Source organism: Etheostoma spectabile, chromosome 11 (assembly GCF_008692095.1).
Source record: "Etheostoma spectabile isolate EspeVRDwgs_2016 chromosome 11, UIUC_Espe_1.0, whole genome shotgun sequence".
In the NCBI taxonomy this organism is placed as follows: Eukaryota; Metazoa; Chordata; class Actinopteri; order Perciformes; family Percidae; genus Etheostoma; species Etheostoma spectabile.
The window spans coordinates 3,437,847-3,457,126 of NC_045743.1; the positions used below are offsets into that span (position 1 = coordinate 3,437,847).

The following is a 19,280-nucleotide window of genomic DNA, read 5'->3' on the forward strand; positions in this document are numbered from 1 at the left end:
TTGGTTATTTTGTCTGCGAGTTGAACTGGCTGTTTTTTCCTCATAATTAATAACATTGATGCAAACAGGAAGGCCTAATTGTGATGAATATTTAATGCGAGGGAGAAACATTAGCCTGTTCAATTTACATCAACACAAAGACAACGACGAGCAATCCAACTCTACAAACAGAACAGAGTGTCCTTCACTGGCTGTGTTGTGCTTTGCTTTAAGCTCTTCACAAAGATCTGCTTCAGACAAATATAGAGATGAGGCACCTGTATTTTAGCCAGAGGAGGATTTGTTCCCCCAATGGGTTTATGCAGAAGCTCTTTCTGATTAATTGGATCTATGTTCGCAGTGGTATTAGCAGAAGCTTGCTCTTGATAATATCAATTCCTAACAAGGTTGGTAACATACTTTGTGTAAGCAAACACATCCGTTTCTGTGAGTCTTAGTTAAAGTGGCATGATTATAAAAGTCTAGTTCATTTCCTCAAAGCAGCTGTGGTCTGAGAAAAACAGCATGAAGTCATACCCTATTCAGCACAGTGAACAACAGTCAGTCCAGTACCAACAAAGCTACAGGCAAATACAGTTCATTTTCTGTCCACTCCATGCTATATCAGTCAAGTGATTTATTCGTTTGGATTGCATGTGGATATATAATGCTTGATGGCTGGACATATTAGGCATTCTTACTCATGAAAAGTTTGTGAAAGCAGGCAAGTGTGAGACACTTTTGTTATAATTCTGTAATTATGCTTTCTTGTAAGTCAGTTCTTACTTGTGAAATTACAAAATACTTTAATCCATAATAAACATGTGAGTGGAGGCCTGGGGCTGGATGAAGAAGACAGCATGCTGCTAGCTGAGTTTCATGGCCCTGCGGTGCCGAGCAGGCCATATTTCTCAGGCGTATTATCAGGATGACTCCTGCTGGCCACCCTGTCACAGGAGAGTGCTTGATATAAACAAGAGATTGCTGCGACACCCAGTAATCAATATTAGGATGGTTTCAGTACCAAACATCATTTGTCTCTGCGACCATTCCTTTGACCAAACGAAGCATTAATTCAAATCATAAATCTGAGCTGATTTAAATCCGAGGAGAGTGAGGGAGAGAGAGAGGCCCCTGTCTGACTGCCTGCCCCTAATGATTTATTTTCTACATTTCTGCGAGCGAGAGATTTGTCCATACTCACTGACAGGTCACCTTCAAACGCCAGTGGCAGACTGTTCATCACCATGCAGACGAGCATCTCATCGCTGCGAGTAAATATTAAAGGAAAAGAATCCAATTGATTGTGGATGGGGCCGAGAGGCGTCACTGCCATATATTTCACTCAAAGAGCTAATGCTGTGGCCCATGCACCCACACCTAGGGCTGCTCCCCCTCGCCAGAATTATGATTCTACCGGGAGCCTGTGTGGCTGGCTGTGGGCTCAAGGTTACAATTTAAATTGTAAAAAGATAAAACAGTTTCTTATTAGCTCCATTGCCGTAGCCTTGCTGTTGGTACTCACATTTATCTTTATTTCCGTGACCTCGTAGGCTCGTATTCTTTTTTTTATTTTTTACATACTCCATTCTCTTGGAGTGATGACCTCACACTTTATGCATTTTGCATTGTTAAATCTGCTTAGAAACACATCCTGTTTCCATCTCGCATACCATAGGCTCCGTGGTGTCAAGAATTGCTGATGAAATGTATTCAGGAGTCGAGCCATTTATTACAGTAAGTGAATCAAAACCTCCATTTAGCAACCAAAGCTACAGGGATTACATTTGGTTTATAATTTGGAATGGGCTCGTGAATCCACACTAACATACATTATCATTCCCTTTAATACATTAAGTGGTTCTGTGTGATATTAGGAAAATCCTTATGCATTTTTCGGCTAATAATTAATTGAAATGGCTCATGGTGAAAAAACCAATGTTCTCACAGCAATTCAATTAGACCTTGTTAAAAGCTGATCGCTTTGGGAAACTGTGTTCACAGTTTCACTTTTACTTATTAACAATGTTTACTTTTTTATCTTTCAACACAAAAGAGAAAACATGATTTAACTCACCAGCGTAGATATTTACAGTTCATATAAACAGAACGAAAACAACATGTATCCATTTTATTAACAGCTGTATAGTCCTTGGTTTGTATGGGATTACTCATTACCTCTGGCAATGAGGTTTTTGTTTTTGGTCCTGTGTAGTATTTGATTGTTAGTCAGCAGAATATAAAAATCTATTTAACAGATTTAAATTTAATTTGGTGGAAAGTCAAGGAAGAACTGAAAAATAGCATGACCATGTTCCAATTTATAAAAGATTTAACATTTCGCTTTATAACTGTTGCCACAGTTTAGAACCATTAGAACACAGAACTTTAGAACCATGGCACATATAAGCAAATTGTATTTCTTTTACAGGAATCCTTGAGAAAAATGTAATAGCACAGGCCGCACTTTATTCAGCCTAAACATAGTGTCCCCATTTCATTAAGCAGCTTTCCCCATACTCCAAGAAGATGTTTCACCACCCCTCCCCAAAGTTGCATGAGCCATGAAAAAAACAATTTTTTTAGTTTGATGAAACGCCCTACCATTTTCCAATAGCTGGTTGACAATTTCTTGCAAGTGGCTTACTAAATAAAAACTGCCTTAACCCTTTAACACATGGACTGACACCACATGTGGTTGACAGACACACTCATTTCACCCTAGCAATCCTGCAAAATGTTATTGTATTCTTCCCTTTAGTGGTGATGAACTTGACTCATTTAAACGGGGATAACTAGGCCTGGGTAATGACACATAATACCTTGAAGGTATCAACCAAAATAACTCAGTACCAAGTAGTATTGAAACCTCTCCAGCCAAACAATAGCTGCAGTCCATTCTTTTTGTACTCAGATCTAGAAAAAGCCATTCCCATCTAGCAATTGATTGATTTAATCTGACGTGTGAATGGCCAACTATAGCAGCAGCAACAACTCATTCGGTCTTTGGTGTTGTGAAGTCAAGCGCTGTGTGTTTGACAGAGTTGGGAGTTCAGCGTGCCGAGATGCTTCCATTCACTTGATGGGTAACGAATGAAGTAGAAAAAAAAAGTATCAAATGAAGTACTGACATTGGTATCTATATCCCTTTAAGGGTACAGGTATTGGTACTGGTATCATAATGTTTTAAACAAAACCCAGCCTTAGTCATAACTCAGATGTCATGCGATTGACTCACTTGAAATTCATTCTTTTCCAAACCCCTAATTTTTCAGACAGGACTTAAGATTTCTTCAAAAACCACTGCTGCCCAACATTCACTCTGCATTTCTTTAAATAAATATATGTACTGGATTTTGATGCAGATGTATAACATCTGAACATGTTCAATCTATTATTGAAATAGCATATTGTATTCTCTGAGTGTGTGTGAAAAGGGTGATAAGTAAATAAGTATATAAGTCTTATTGTGTGTGTTTGTGTCACATAAGATAGTTAGCAACAAGCATTTGTCTTCTGTTCATATGGGTGCGAATGTGTTTGTGACAGTGTAGGTGAAGGGCATCCTTACCGACGCTAGAGCTGAGGTCTCCATTCTCCCCGTCAGCCCCATGGTGGTTGGCGTTGCCGTGGTAGCCGCTCATCGCCTCCAGCTTGATCTTCTTGACCTTCATGGCCTCTGCGATGGCTGCGTTGGCAGCTGCTGCCGCCGCTGCTGTCAGGCCTGGAGAGCGGAGGCAGAAGAGACAGAGCGCTTACAGACCGCTACATGTCTTCTGGGGCAGAGCCACTGCACCTGCAAAACCTTTCAGAAACCTGCCCTGGCGAACAAAAAAAAAACTAAGAAAAAGGACTTCTAAAATAATAAAACAATGAATAATTTTATGCACTATGGAGAAAAAGCGCGTTTGTGAACACAACTTGGTTTTTCATCCTCTGAGAGGGGACATCTTCACAGCAGGTTATCATGTTGACGGAATGGATGTGTACGTGTGTGTGTGTGTGTGTGTGTGTGTGTGTGTGTGTGTGTGTGTGTGTGTGTGTGGGGCAGCATATGATTTTTATGAATGTTTCACAGACTCCGGTATTCCTTGCCACTATAGTGATGTATTTGTACCTTGATGGGGACAGATGCAGTCAAGATAATAATGCATGATGCAAGCATTTTGTATTTACAACTAAGAATACACAATGTATGTGTATATATACAGTATAATAGAGGCACAGTGATTCAGTGTGACACAGGGGGGTCCAGGGAGAGAAAAAGTGAGACAGAAAGTGAGATGGGTTCAATTTGTAAACAATTACAGAGGGAAAACTGTGTCTTAAAAATCTTATCAAGGGTATTTTAATGATGCCTTCTAATGCAGTGGTTCCCAAAATGGGGTCCGGGGACCCAAAGGGTCCTTGATGGGGTTCCAGAGGGTCCCATAAGTAACACAATGACAGAATGTATGTTTGACTGTATTTTGGTCGTGGGTCTGTAATAAAACATCTGAAAGCAAAAAGTTCATCAGATGGGGGTCTGAGGACTAATTTGTGTCAGTGTAGGGGTCCTTGACGAGATCTAAATTCCCTGAATAATGCCTAACATTGGTATTCAAATACTTCACAGTTACATACTGTATTGACTCATAATAATACGTCTCTTCTGAGAGTCCAAAGCCAGCCATCAAGCAGAATAGAGAACTATAAAACAATGTGCCAAGGATTTAAGTCTTTATATATTTTAATACTTGTACATTTAATACTTGGAGGGCCATGTGTGGGAATTAACTAAAGAAAATGTTCCAAAAAAAAAGCAGAGGAGTGTAAACTCTATTACATTCTCAAAAACATACAAATGAGTGAGTCAATAGACAAAAGTCCCAAATGGGCATACGGGCACCAAAAAATCCAACGAAAAAAGTTAGAATTGTACAGAACATAATGTGTTGGTTTTTTTTTGTTCTTAAGACAGGTAGAAAGTTATAGAAATATAAAAAGTATTTTTTTATACATTTTTTATAGTCACTGCACTGTGTAATATAGGCTGCACAAATGATTTTATGGTTGCTTCAATCTTACAATACAGCAATTATAATACATTCTTCAGTATGCATATGACTTGAAAGATTCTGACAACATGCCAAATATCTTTGAGAATCCTACATGGATTCTCCTGAGGCCTGAGGCTGCTGTTTTCATGAGCAGATTAAATGACTTCTGACATCATATTTTAAATTACCATTCACATTTCCACTGCAATCTCTAAATATACACTGGAATAGCAATTTTTGACATGGTCGTCCACCTCGTTCAAAACAGACTTGATGTGATTGATATAGTAAATCTAAGATTATAGACATACATATGCTGAGCACACTGCAGAGATCATAAAACATTGGTTTGTCATTGTGGTATTTCCAGGGTTCTGGTGTATTGAACGTGACTGAAATCTTTATTTATGAGGCTGGTCTCAAACAGCAGGGACAGATAGTGCTAAAGCTCCTCTAGGCTTGGTGTGTCTCACGAGAGTCCCGCGACTCCTCTTGCCAACCCCAGCAACAAAATCAAAGATGCATGGCGAGAAAAAGATATGTAGCTATTAGTGGATTCACTCACATCCACAATACAGTATATCACCTGCCCTTTTACAGGGGCTGCTTATACTGGATATGCAGGTTTTCCTTGTGTTTGACGCAGAACAAGGCAACGTCTGCGTTTATCACCACTAAGCTGTCACGTCTCCGTGATGGGACTCAAGAGCAGCTATTAGCCATGCATCTGAGGGTGGGGGGGAGGGGGGAGGGACGCAAGTACAAGGAGAGCTAGAAATCGAACATGTGGCTCTAATAGATACATGTGAGCATGCACACACACAGACACAAACACACACTGACAAACAAGCACACAATAACATACCGGCCCGAGCACCCTCTCCTCTCATCCCTAGCTGATAGGCAGATGGCGAGAGTCACTCTGAGCCACTGACATGGAGGTGCATATAATTTAAAGCCTTGTTTGCATCTTAAAATACATCAGTACCATATTGACGTACAGTATACATCATGTCAGCGAGGGCCCTCTCGTTTGCAATGGGCCCTGGCTGCTGTTCAATATGCATGGGCAGAGCAGGGGGGAAAAAAAGCCATTGCTTTATAAGAAGGTGATACTTTCCCACATAATGAATGTAGCCTCTGCCCAGTCTGAAGGTCAGCCTTCATTTGTGTATAATAGGCAAGAGTCAACTGTTTTCCAAATGAGACGTATGCAGAACAGACTGCCGAGTAAATATTGAAATCACCTCTGAGCTGTTTGTGTGATAAATTCCCCCCACAAATCAGATGCTGCTCAAAGGAGTGCCGCAGTGGTGCTTTCTGATGCTCTCTAACTTTGGCTGTGAGAACACAGTGGTTTATTGCACTGCAGCCTGTGTTTCCTCACCAATTCTTTTTTTTTTCATTATTAAACTGTAATGTAAAAAACTAATTGTAACAACAAAAACATGGAAATGAATCCATGAAGAAGAAGGTGATTTTGATCAAATGTGTGTTGTTGAGTAAATAAATGCTAAGAAATTGATTTGTACTATAGTGAAAAAGATGGAATGATCACTTTTCCTACTTGCATGTATCCTTCCACTCCAACAACCCCCCCCCCCCCCCCCCGCCCCCCCCCCCCCGTCTTTGACAAAGTGACACACTCCATACATTTTAATCTTTGTTCTGATAATTCTTCCATTTTACTTGATCAATTGTCATATCCAGATAAGAAACACCTCAATACCGTGGATGTAATAAGGAAGCCAGGGAGACGTTGGCGCCCAGCAACAAGTATATTAAGCCACTAGAAGTCTAAACGTCAACAAGACCAATCCCACTCAGTGCTAATCTGCATTCATTACTATGCAAACAAAACAATCCTGCCTCATATATTCTTTCAAAGTCACCTTTAGATTCAGACACTTTTCTTATATAGACGCACGGGCAAGTCAGAATCCTCCTGAGCACAAAACAAACAGCGCATCACGGCGGTGTGTAGAGAGCCACACCAGTCAGAGAAAAGAAAAGGGAACATTTCGACAAATAGAGAATAGCATGGCACTGTCACACAGGGAGCACAAAACAGCAAATAACAGACAAGGTCTGATGGTAGCCCTTGGAGCAGCTGTCATATTAAATAATAATGAAGGATCTATTAATATGCAAAGGAAGCAGCAGCCGACTGGCTTAACGCTGTCATGCCTCTGCATATTGTCAGGATCTTCATCATTAATTAACATGCTAGCTGCCCCATACCTGCGCCAATGTCAGAACATTCTTACAACAAACACCCCAATGCCTGTGCCCTCCGCAACTAACTCATATAATTAAATTAAAATCAGATTAACTTCAGATCAGTACACAAAAGACAGACTTTTATGACTTTCTCTAGCAGTGATTAAGAAAAGGAAAATAACCAGAGCTTATCTGCTGTGTTTCTGTTCTGTCTCTGTTAGGTACTGCACCACGGGCAACAATGAAAACACACTTTATTTATCGGGAAAGCAGGATAAGTAGGGAAGAGACACTCCATGTCAATGAGCATGGGCGCCTAATTTTATGCATGGACTGGTGGCAGAACAGCAATGAAAAACTGGGGTTGGGCTCTACGCGACTCTTAGGTACACTGCACCACTTGAACTGTGCTATCCACATCATGACAAATTTAGTATCAATTACACAGCGTGCTAACCTTATGACAAGCAGCGGACTGGAAGAGGAGGGGTAGAGACACAAAGAACTGACACTAAATTACCTGGTGCATACTGGATCTATTTTAAAACAGCTTGAAGTGGCACTGGATTAGACGATCCACTCTAGAAGCTGACGTGCTAATTGTACATCAAAAGAACATAAATATTACAATATGTCTCCACCTACAGTACTTGTAAGAAGAACCAGCTCTCTGAGGCACTGGAATGCACATGCGTTCGTGTACAGTAAGCCAGAGACAGGCAGCCTTAGAAGATATTGTTTTTATCAGTAAAGTACAGGATGCAACCTGGTTAGACATAGGTGACATTCATTTCTCTAATGGTAAATGCAGTACTCTTGCGTTATTCAAAAGGTTGAAGCCATATCCAGGACATAAATGAATTATATTGAAGCTGCTGCTTAAGTAGTGGCCAGAGTGTGAGTGGAGGCCTTCTCCACTTTAAAGGAGATGTCATCTCAGTGTGGTGTCAGTCCACAGCAAATAATCCGATTTGAGGGCCAATCTGCCTGTAATGCATCAGCAACTGGAAAGGCTCCAGCTCCCCCCACCCACCCCCCGGGGGCATGAACGCAAGCATGCACACTTTCAGATGCTTGCACATACACACATGTGCTTTCACACACATATATATGAGGGTATTTCCTTAAATGGAAACCTAAGCATATTAAGATGTCCTTTTCTAAAAGGAACTGGAGTCAAGGGCAAAGATACATATGTTAACAATGTGTTTCACATAGGCCTCTCTGGTCCTGTTAGAGTGTGAAGCAGACATCTTTTCACTGTGTTGAATATGGTTATTGAATTTAATCTAATAAGATTTGTGTCTATGTCTAATTTCTATGTCTAACATGTAAAAAAGAAACACTGGCTGTTTACAGTTTGCATGAAGAAATCACACCAATCAAAATTCCTAATACAGAGCAAATTGTGTGAAGAATGTCGCAATAACGTCATGGCATGCTGCCTTTTGAGGCTATGAGATTAGATATTTGAAAAACGTCTTGCATCTATCATAAGGTGAGACCTTTTGCTAAATTTGAGCAACACTCCTGAGTGATAAGGAGCAGGGGAAGAAGCACCAACACAGTACATTAATTTGCAAATGTATCACCAGCAGAGAAATGAAAAGCTACCTGGAGTGTTTTTGCTCCTTCTCTGCAGCCCAAATTAAACAGGGCAGTGGCCTTTTTTCCAGGAGTTTTGGAGTACTGGTGAAGCCTCAGGAAAAGCCGTCGGCCCACATTCTGTCTGTGTGTGTGTGTGCAGGCCAGACGCTAACTCATCTGAAAAATGAACTAATATGACATGACATGATAGTGTAACTATTTAAGTCAGTTTCTCAATGTGTTTTTTTTTAATCATCAATCAGTACATTTGGACATGACAGGGAGATCAATTAGTCACCTACTTAGATGCTAACTTATGTGTGGTCAAATATACTTAATTATGAATCTGTCAAAATCTTTATCTTCCTTGTCATTTGGTGCTAAGTACTATAAGCAAAACAGTAAATGGTTTAATTAACACATACATTGATGGAAAAGTTCTGTCTAGCCATAGCTGAGAAGCTCAAGGCAGCTATAAGAAGACCAAAAACCTCAATTATTTTATCTCTGCCCCCTGAACACCCTGACTAAATGTCAAGATCATAGAGTCCCTCTGGGCTTAAAGGGGATGATATCAAAAGGCCTTTCTGTTGCTTTATGTTCCACTAAATAACATGGGTCTTTCTCATCATTGTCCCTCTCTGTGTTCATTTCGGCCTTTAAGTTTGCCTTCTGTACTACACCACAGATAGCCAGTGACCTACCCTATTCCGAGAGTTCAAAGCAGTAGCCTGTGAGCCTCCATTGTACTGAATCACAAGGATGGCCCAATCTGTGTTTAATATTGAGTTTCAAACCCTTCACAGACGCTGCTCCGCTAGCTCTTGATGAAAGAAAAGAAGAAAAAACACTTCCAGACTGTTTTTTACAGAGATGAGGGAAAAAAAAGTGAGGTAGGATAATTACTGTTAAAATGGTTGTACACCGAAGATTACCATGGAAAACCAGCTATGGTGTTTTATCTCTTTGTAAAGTACAATAGTTAATAGCTAGTTAAACACAGTGTGTACTGTGCACTATATGAGCATTCAAAGAGCTCCGTTCGACAGTACAATATCATTAAAGACATATCAAGAGGGAGAGCAAAATATGCAAATCAGAGCACTTACAGCCACCAACATCAAAGCAGTCACAATGAAGCCAGCCACAAATAGAACAAAAGCATTGGTTGCAATAAGACTTGGCCCAGGGGTAAGTTAGGGCACAAACGGTTGTTGTTGATTCTTGTGGCGATAAGCTTGCTTTAGCATCATCACTGCCTATGTACATATACCAGTGGAGTGGATTTAATCGCACTAATTAGAGTGCACTCAAGGCAAAATGCAGCATCTACTGGAATAATCTGAGAGAAAAGATCTCCACTCCAATTTATTCTCCCCAGTTTGGTTTCCGGGGGTTGAGCAGAGGATCTGTTTTTGGTAAACGAATGAGCGGCTGGTGTCTGGTGGTTGGGTGCATGTGTCACTTTGGACTGGTTGCCATTTCGAGGACAAGCTGTGGGGAGGCCACTGGTGGGGAGGTTGTGTCAGTGTGCGTGTGTGTGTGTGTGTGTGTGTGTGTGTGTGTGACAGAAAGAAAAAGAGAGATAGGAGAGACCCAGACAGAGTGAATTAGAGCCTTAGCAACAATGACAGAGAGCTAGAGACTAAGTGGAAACCATACCTGTGGGTGGGATCATGCCAGGGGACATGAGGCCAGGGACTGAGTGGGGCATGATGTGGGGGTTCTCCGACGATGTCACACTCTGGGTCCTCTTCGGAGGTCGGCCGGGTCTGGAGCTAAAACACCGGGCAAAGAAGGAGGAGAACGGGGGGTGAGAGACAAGGAGGAGGCTGGCAGGGGAAGGAGGGGTTGTGTGGGTGGTGGTGGCGGCAGCGGGGGGGTGTTAACATTTGGAGCACTCCAGAATGCAATTCCATTCCAAAGAGCTAACATGTACTGTAAATAAATTTCTTTTCAAGGACAGTTGCTTTCTGCAGCTCAACATAATAGACTTCCATAACTAATTAGATTACACGGTGAATTCATTTCCTTTATTGAAGATCAACCATTTTTTGATGCATAATTCATAACCCGTACCTCGTTACCTGTTCCTCCGTATTAATATCCCCACACTATTTGAATTGCCTCGTTTGCATATGCTAAAATTCAGTGTGCGGCCCTCGGCCTGGAAATTACATGTTAACTTGTTATAATTATTGCAGTCAGGCCACTATTGATTTATGAGACTTTTAAAAACCAAATATGTGTAGTTCTGGTAATGAATGATATTTTAAGGTTCTTCAGGAAATTAAAAGGCAATGGCTGCCTTAGGAAATGTTCTGCTTGCTTGATTTAATGCGTGCCTTAGCTGGAAGGTGGTGTGACAGAGTGATTCAGACCTGTTGGACGGTTCTGATGGGGGAGTTTTATTACACCAAACGAGGGGCACAGATCCAGCCGTGATAAATGACTGTGCCACCTTACTGTGCAGGAGAAAGGAGAAAGGCCTTCAAAGCAGATACACCCCTGACTTTCCACACATCTTACTCATTCACTTATTAATACAGCTTCGAGTTGCAATCAATACCTACTTTGCTGGCTTATAGTTACAAAGAAAAGGCTACAGGGTAAAACAAAATGCAATGAGCAAATAATGAGGGGGCCACCATCCTATAGAGGTATATTCTTTATGAACAAGGAGCTGGATGTCTCAGCTAAAGATGAATTATGGTGACTTGACACAGGTGACATATTGGCTTCATACATTATTTCACATAAAATAGTCCATTTTCAAGCTTTACCGGGGTACTAAGTTCTCTCTAATATGAACTGAGTTCAATCCATTTTTAAAACACCAAAGGGCTTCCGTAATGTGCTGTAACTATGGGAGGAAATATGGATAAACAGGATCAAGTTTTTTAGAGAAAGAATAGGGCTTAAAATCAAACTCGAGACCTGTTGGCTGAGCTTCCGTCCTAGTAAAGCCCTTCAGAAGATTGCATTATTATTGTAAATAAGGTTGTAAAGGGGTGTGCCAACATGCTTACAGTTCACAGTAATGTCACTCTAGTTTGTTGTAATGTGTAATTTCTTTAGTTTAATCTCGAGAAAAATCTCTCCACAACAATATGTCAATAGTATTTTGGTGGCTTGATACACCACTGGTCACTAAACTTATAAAACTGTATTTTATTACATTATTTGTTCATGTATTTTTGTAGGTGAACTTGTTCTGTTTGTCTAATGACTTTCAGATCATACATTATTTAATCTCAAATTAAATTAATTTCAAATTAAATTAACCAATGTAACTACCTGAAGAGTTGTTCTGATTTTTTTATAACAATGATGGCCCATTCTGGACTTTATCAGCCAGTACAGTATATGAGGCTTTTTGTGTTACAGTACATTTCACTACATTTCCCAAAGGCAGTAACTGAGTGATGCAGTGTTTTAGTTCAGATACCACACAGCCTTAGTAGTTGAATGTATTCAGCCGTGTCTTGTGAGGTTTATTTACCTCAGTCCTGCTAATAGAGTGCACTCGCTCTATCTGTCTGAATGTGCTGACTCTCTCATATACCGACTCTGGAGGTTTTAGGACTAAAAGCAGACCTTCACCCAACTGTGTCCCTGTAGAGGCAAAACACAAAAGTGATAGAAAGACGTTGCGAGCTGGAGAGCGAATAACCGAAAGTGAGAGAAGGGCAGTGAGAAAGAGAGGGAGAAAGAGAAATGAGCACCTGCTCAGCCAAGGAACGTCTGGAAATGTAATTCCTATTTCTATAGAAGCAGCTCTTTGATCTTATGAGAGGGAGCGATCGCACACAGTTTTGCTGTCATCACTTTCACTTGTACTCTGGTTGAATTATTTATGAAAGACCTCAATAGAGGGTATGTGATGGGTAAAAGGCTTTTTACCAACAATACTAAAAGCCAAAAGACCCTCAAATGGACAAAAAAATGTCACATCAACCTTAGATCATGTCAAAGGATGTGAACCCAGGTACAAAGACCCAGTTAAGTAAAGGTAATGTTTAGATAGGCTGCAAGAGAGTGTGTCTGCGTTTAAAAGGATAACATTTCAGCCACTCTCCGCACACAAATAACACTGGCTAGCCATGAAAGCAATACACCAACTGAAAATGAGTTTTGAACTGAGGAACCTCCAAGCAACAGGAAAGCCTCTCCCAAATTATCGTTGTATCTTATGACTGAGCGGGATTCTACATTTACAGAAAAGGCATACACTTTATAGAAGGGGGTGTGCTGTGACTATTTCAATATTTTCAATATATATTTAATGTTATCACAGTCTTGTGTTTCATGTAGTTTAGCGTAATCCTCATTCAAATATGTAATTAAGTTTGTGGAAACGCCATAGCTGAGGCATGCACGCTAACATCACTGCAGATCCGCAACGGTCAGAGCCATCCAGGCTAATAAGCTGGGTCCAGAGAGGAACTCAACCTGGCCTGAAACAAAGGAGACAAGCTATTTATCAAGCAGCAGATGCTGATTCCCTAAATAGCCTGGCACAGAAACTGCTCCAAACAAGGCCATTATTGCAACAAGAAAAAGAAAGAAAAGAAAGCACAACTGGATTTATGACTGGAATTTTGGTTCTTCTCATGCCTTATCCGCTGTCTTTTCTAATCTTTCTTGCCTTCTTTTCATTTTCTCCTCTCTACTTTAAAATGTTTCGAATGGACTTATTTGGATAATATTATTTCTGTATTGGGGATCAATCATGAAAGAATTATATTCCCTGCTTTATTTATATTTATACTAAAGATATTCAGAGCCCTTGTATCTTTGGCCTTAATTAAGGAAAGAAAATAGGCCTCACCAGCTTTGGGCTGGGGCCACAAATATGTTACACATCTATTCTCTCTTTTTTGTTTCGCTACCATGGTGAAAAGAAAATAGTGGTGAACTTTCCCTGAACCAGACTTCCTTTAATGGCCCGGCCGTGTGTTGACCCAGCAGAGTCGGCTGGAACCTGATACTATCCAACACACTACGCTGCGCAGGCAATCAGATTAAACGGGGCCCAACAATACACTCCACACGAGTCCAATTTCAGCGCTACAATGCAATAAAAGCACAATAATTAAATTCACGTTCTCACCCCGTTTACAGGAAGCCGACATTAGGTGATAGGTATAATAGGAGGTATAATATCGCATGAGATATCAGGACGGTTTTTGATCTCATGGCAAAATTCTGACATCTTACTATCAGACTCTTTTCTGTCGACGGAAGCGGTGACTGAGATCTTATTACCCAGAACGCCGTTAATGCAGTGATTATGATCTGTTATAAATCAATTGAAACCACAAATGTAATGTTTAGCCCAAGTGAGCCCACTCTCTCAGTGGATTTAGTTACACACAAAAATCATCTGCTCCTCCCATCTTCGGATATCTTTAGGAATTCAACCTGATTATGTCAATAGTGACTCCAGTTTGCAGAGAAAGAGCATAATATTATTTCCTGGTGGTTCTGATTGAGCCATTAACCTTTTATCTCAGTCTTTTGTTTGACGTTCCTAAAAGGTAAGGATGAAGATATTTATTCCATTTCCGCCCAGTCGGCCAAAACAAGCGAGTGAATCATTCTGTCTGGGGCTTGTGTAAACAAAAGGCCTCTCCAGGTCTCTGCCAATCAGGCCTTATAAAATATTAACCCAATGTCATTGCCCTTTTAAAATCTTTCACCTAGAATTCCCTAATTGTTCCTTTTCTTTATCTCTCCAGTGCAGAGTAAATAAATTAACAAAATAGCTTTTATCGCCTTGAGTAACCTTTTAACTGAAGGATTATCTGGGGTTTATTTTTCATTTCTCTCCCAGCGATAGCAGAGCATGCCCCATTGATTGGTTGGCTGGGGTGGTGACCAGCCATGAAAACAAGGTCTTATTGATAAAATAAAGCAGCACCTTAGCTTTTAAGTGCCGGGTCAGGTAGAAATGCAGATGCCTCAGACCAGCGGGGGCCTGAATATGCTGACTTTAGAGTTGTTGTTTTTTTTAATTTATTTGGGTCAATCAGACAGTTAAACATTATGCACACAACTCCCCTAAGAGGTCATGTTTGTTGAAAGACAGGGATAACATGGCTGTGGTGTATTCCCACCAATTTAAATTCCCCACAGAGAAGATAACAAGGTTGGTTAAGGCGAAAGGATGAAATATTCGAACTTTAATTCTAGAAATTAGTCATTTTGGAAACAAGGTCTACTGTTTGGTTTCGCCGCTTTGAAGAAAAAGCTGACTTATGGCAAAATAAAAAAGGAAGATGGACATTTAAGCTACAGTGTAGAAAAAATGAACACATTCTGATTTCCCACAGTGGATTTGTGGCGATAACGTATATATCTATTTAGTTATCATCTTATTTGAATGTAACGCACCTTGATAAGCTATGGAGAATACAATAGTGTGGGCAAACACAGAAGCAGAGATAACGTCTCCGCCCATGCAAACTAACAGATGAGGAACCGAGAAGCATTCATTAATCATCTACACGTTTCCTTTTGAAGAGTATTTCTGTTTTTAAACTCTGTTTTTAAAACATTATTCAAAAACTATTCAACAACTATTTCATGACTGATGAATCCTTCTAGTAATTTTTCAAGCATAAATGTTAAATATTTTCTAGTTTTAGCTTCTTAAATGTTTTGTTTTTTGTTTTTGTCTAAATGTAAATTGAAAATCTTTCAGTTTTAGTCTGGGCGGACAAAATAATCAATTTGAGGACTTCACCTTAAGCCTTAGGAAATTAAAAATATTTTTTAAAACAGGCTTTTTTCACGTTTTTCTGTCATTTTATACACCGATTGATTAAATTATTAAAAATGTAAATGTCAGATTGATTGATACAGAATAATTGCTAGACACAGCCCTTGATAATACCAATATAAAAATAACAATCATAATAATCTGAGAACAAACCCACTGAAAATGACAGGAAAATATGTTTCCTTCAACAAAAAGAAGAAGAAAAAAAGATGATTTATACTTCCTGCTGACCTTGGCAGTCTATTGGTTGTGATGATCATAATCTCAGAGTCACAGTGTGATACATGGGAATGCATTCACTCATCCGTCTTTTTCATGCATCCATCTATCCTCATCCACATCTTGTATCTGTATTTGCATTGAGCCTATTCTTGGATTATCTCAATCAGCGTCCCCTTGCACCTGTCAAACACCGCCTCGCACAGGTAGCCACATCACACTTATCTGATCTAGATAGCTGGATTACAGCGCGTCTGTGAGTGCGAGGAGAGAAAAGTTTAAAAAAAACACACACACTTTTATTTATTAGGGGTAGAAACAGCTGCATCCGCCTGCAAACTGTGAACCTTTTGTTATGGAACAATATATCACAGATCAAATGGTGTGAAATCAAAGGCTAGAAAGAGTTAGCAACAATCCTGCTAAAACCCCTTTTAAAGTGCTGTCTGTGCTCTGATCCCTGTGTGGACTAATGTGCGGGGTTGAGATCAGTAGTAGTAAGGAGAGTGGCTGCCTTCCTGGTGCCTTTGTCTAGGCTCAGGCCTGATTAGAACCACGCTGGCTGAGACCATCACGGAGCCCGATGGTACGGAGGAACTTGTGAGTCAGTCCCGCTCCCAACTCATGCCTGTGTCATGAAACCACAGCCAAGCTTCAGGAGAAAATCACTTGTACAGTAGCTCCAAAGAGCTTACTCTTGTAATCACATTCTATTAGAGCTGTTTGAAGCCTCTCAGCTGTGAAATACAATCTATAAAAAAGATCTGAAACAGGATAAATTGCTGATTATTCCCATGCATCATTAATGTTAGAAGCTGATTTCATAATTGTATGTCCCATAACTACAGAGTCCAAGATGGTTTAGTATCACATCAACAGACTCTGATAATGAGTAAGCAGACTTCCTACATCACGGGAACTGATGAGGAAAGCCTAATTGGTTGACTTTTCCATGCCTAATGGATGATTCTCTTAATTAAAAAGATACTGTACCAAATGGTAGAAATCAGATAGCGTTTAAAGTAAATGCAGTTAATCAAATGTATGAGAATGAACAGTTCCAGGAAAGCCTAAATGAGATTGGTAGATATGATTTTGCTCCAATATTTATTAATTGCAAGTGCCTTTGGTTAGAAAAACAGAACAGGTCTTATCTTCAAACTGCGAGGAAATTTCATCTAACCACTCTCACTGATCTCTCGTTTTCATGAACTGCGATGCATATGAAACAAGTCTTCAAAACAAGGCTTTAAAAACTTACCCAGTCAGGGTGCCTTTGAGGATATTTAATTAAAATCTAATCCTGCATTCATTAAGGCTCACATAAATTAAGCTGTCATTCATAAGATTTATGGATTCTCATTTGCATATTGCATACAATTCATCAATTACTCAAGTATGAAAGGAGCGCATTTCCCTTGGAGCTGCCTGCTAGCCTGCCAACATTTGAAATGAGAGAAAGAGCACGACTGTCAGGCATTCACTGCAAACTTTTCCCCACAATGTCTGTGCACTGATTAATCTCATTTTCTAGGCATCCCTTACAAGATTGTACACAGTCCAGCTGCACTTTTCAATTATTTCTCCTGTCCTCTCAACTAACTTTGAAAGCAGGACGGGCTAAATGTGGACTGGGGGCTACTTTAGTCTTTATGTATATAACATGTCTTTTTTGCCAGGGTAATCATAAATTAGAGAGAGGGGTTTTAGAGATCCTAATGGAAAGGAAATGTAGTAATTTTACTGCAAATCCCATTAGGCAAATATTCTGCATGCTATAATAGCATATTTCCTGTCACATTTAGAGAGGAATACATCCAGCAGGCATTCTGACAGAGGGAGAAAGCGAGAGAAAGATGGAGGGGGAGGGTGGATGGATGAGAACGAGAGAGTTGCAGAGAGAAAACAAAAGAGAGGGGGGAGAATCTTAGTGCTAAACACATAAAAACTCCCTTTTTGGATGTGAGGCTATGGGAAACACAGTATGGAGTAAGTGCTTAAACCAAGCCGAGCGTGAACGCATCTAAGATAAAAGGTCAGGCAAAAACAAACAGACCACTCGCGAGGACGAATGGAATTAATTGACTCATTAATATGCATGGCTAATAAAGCTCAAAATCCTAAAACAAAAATCATTGTCAACCATTCCCTTTTAATGGCTCTTATTTTCAGCTTGAGAAGAGCTAGTCTACAGGGTGTATCAATCTTAGGAGGGGTGGAGTTCCTCCACCATACAGGCTTGGGGTAACCTCGGTGTTGTATGCTCATGTCCTCCCCAGCAGACAAAGGCAGAGTTGTTCTGGTGGAGGGATTAATTGAGAATTAATCCCAGTTTCTGGCAGTGGAACAGACCGGCAGTTAGAAGTGAAAGTCATCCTGAAGGGTAGTTAATTGGTTCCCCATAGCAAAAAGCTTTGGAGAACAGAAATCAAGCTGTATTTTCATTAATCCTCCCCATTGTTTTGTGAAATTGTTGTGGAGAGTGACTTCAGATAGAGTCAATAGTTAAGGCTTTTAATTTGCTTTTAATTCTGCCAGTGGGGTGACAATTAACAAACCCCAAAGAACAATAGCTGTGAAAATGATGCGTTCGATTGACTCTAAATGACTCTGAAATCAAAAACCGATAAGCAATTAATATACTGTACTCTACAAATGATAAGTACCTCCAACATGCTTGATGTGCTCCGTCTTGCCCTGTCTCTCCCTCCACCTCTCTTTGTGTATCACTCTCTCACCACTAAAGCTTTTGAACTTTGGGAATAGCACCACCAGATTGTCGGATGTGATTAATTTCAGGTCTAAATGGACACAACAGACAGAAAGGGTGATGTAATCATAACACAAGGAGACACGGTGACTAACAGCGGACACGGAGGAGCAAGGAAACACAGAGAAAAAGAAAGAGAGAGAGAGAGTTAAGGCAAGAGAGACAGAGGAAAAGATGTGGACAGAGAGACAGCAACGACTCACAAACACACTCCAAGTTCAAGCTAAACAGGAAGACCATGGTGATTAGCATTAATTGCACCGAGGATTGGAATCCTGTGTGAAACATTAAACAAAAATTATCTACTGTTTATTCACTTTCTTTCCGGATTTTCTTTTTTTCAATAATTAATGAAAAGTAAATACTTGAAGGAGTCCAAAAATGATGTTGGGAGGGAAAGACATGTTTACATAATCAGGAAAAATGTTCCTGTCTTCTCTCTCTTTCTCTGTATACATGGAAAGGTTATGGCTCGAGCCCGTTTCTCACTGTTTCCCCATCCAAAGTAACAGTGTCTGTTCCCCTGAGTGTGGACTGCTGTGAGAGTGTTTGCATATTTAGATACAAGCAGCCCTGTTTATGCAGCCCCACTCTCTGCTGCTCAAGTTCACTCCAACGCAAGCCCTGATCAATTTGGCCAGCTGTGCTTTAAATGCTGTTTACACCAATAACATTGAGGATA

The 19,280-nt window shown here is 40.2% G+C and overlaps 1 protein-coding gene across 1 annotated transcript in view; it reads right to left on the minus strand.

Moving 5' to 3' along the window:
* The window catches only part of dachd (dachshund d), a 120,183-nt gene that overhangs the window by 34,924 nt on the left and 65,979 nt on the right, over positions 1 to 19,280 (minus strand). Inside the window, 2 exon segments of the mRNA XM_032530273.1 lie at positions 3,551 to 3,703; positions 10,488 to 10,603. Coding sequence (XP_032386164.1) covers positions 3,551 to 3,703; positions 10,488 to 10,603 — 269 coding nt within the window.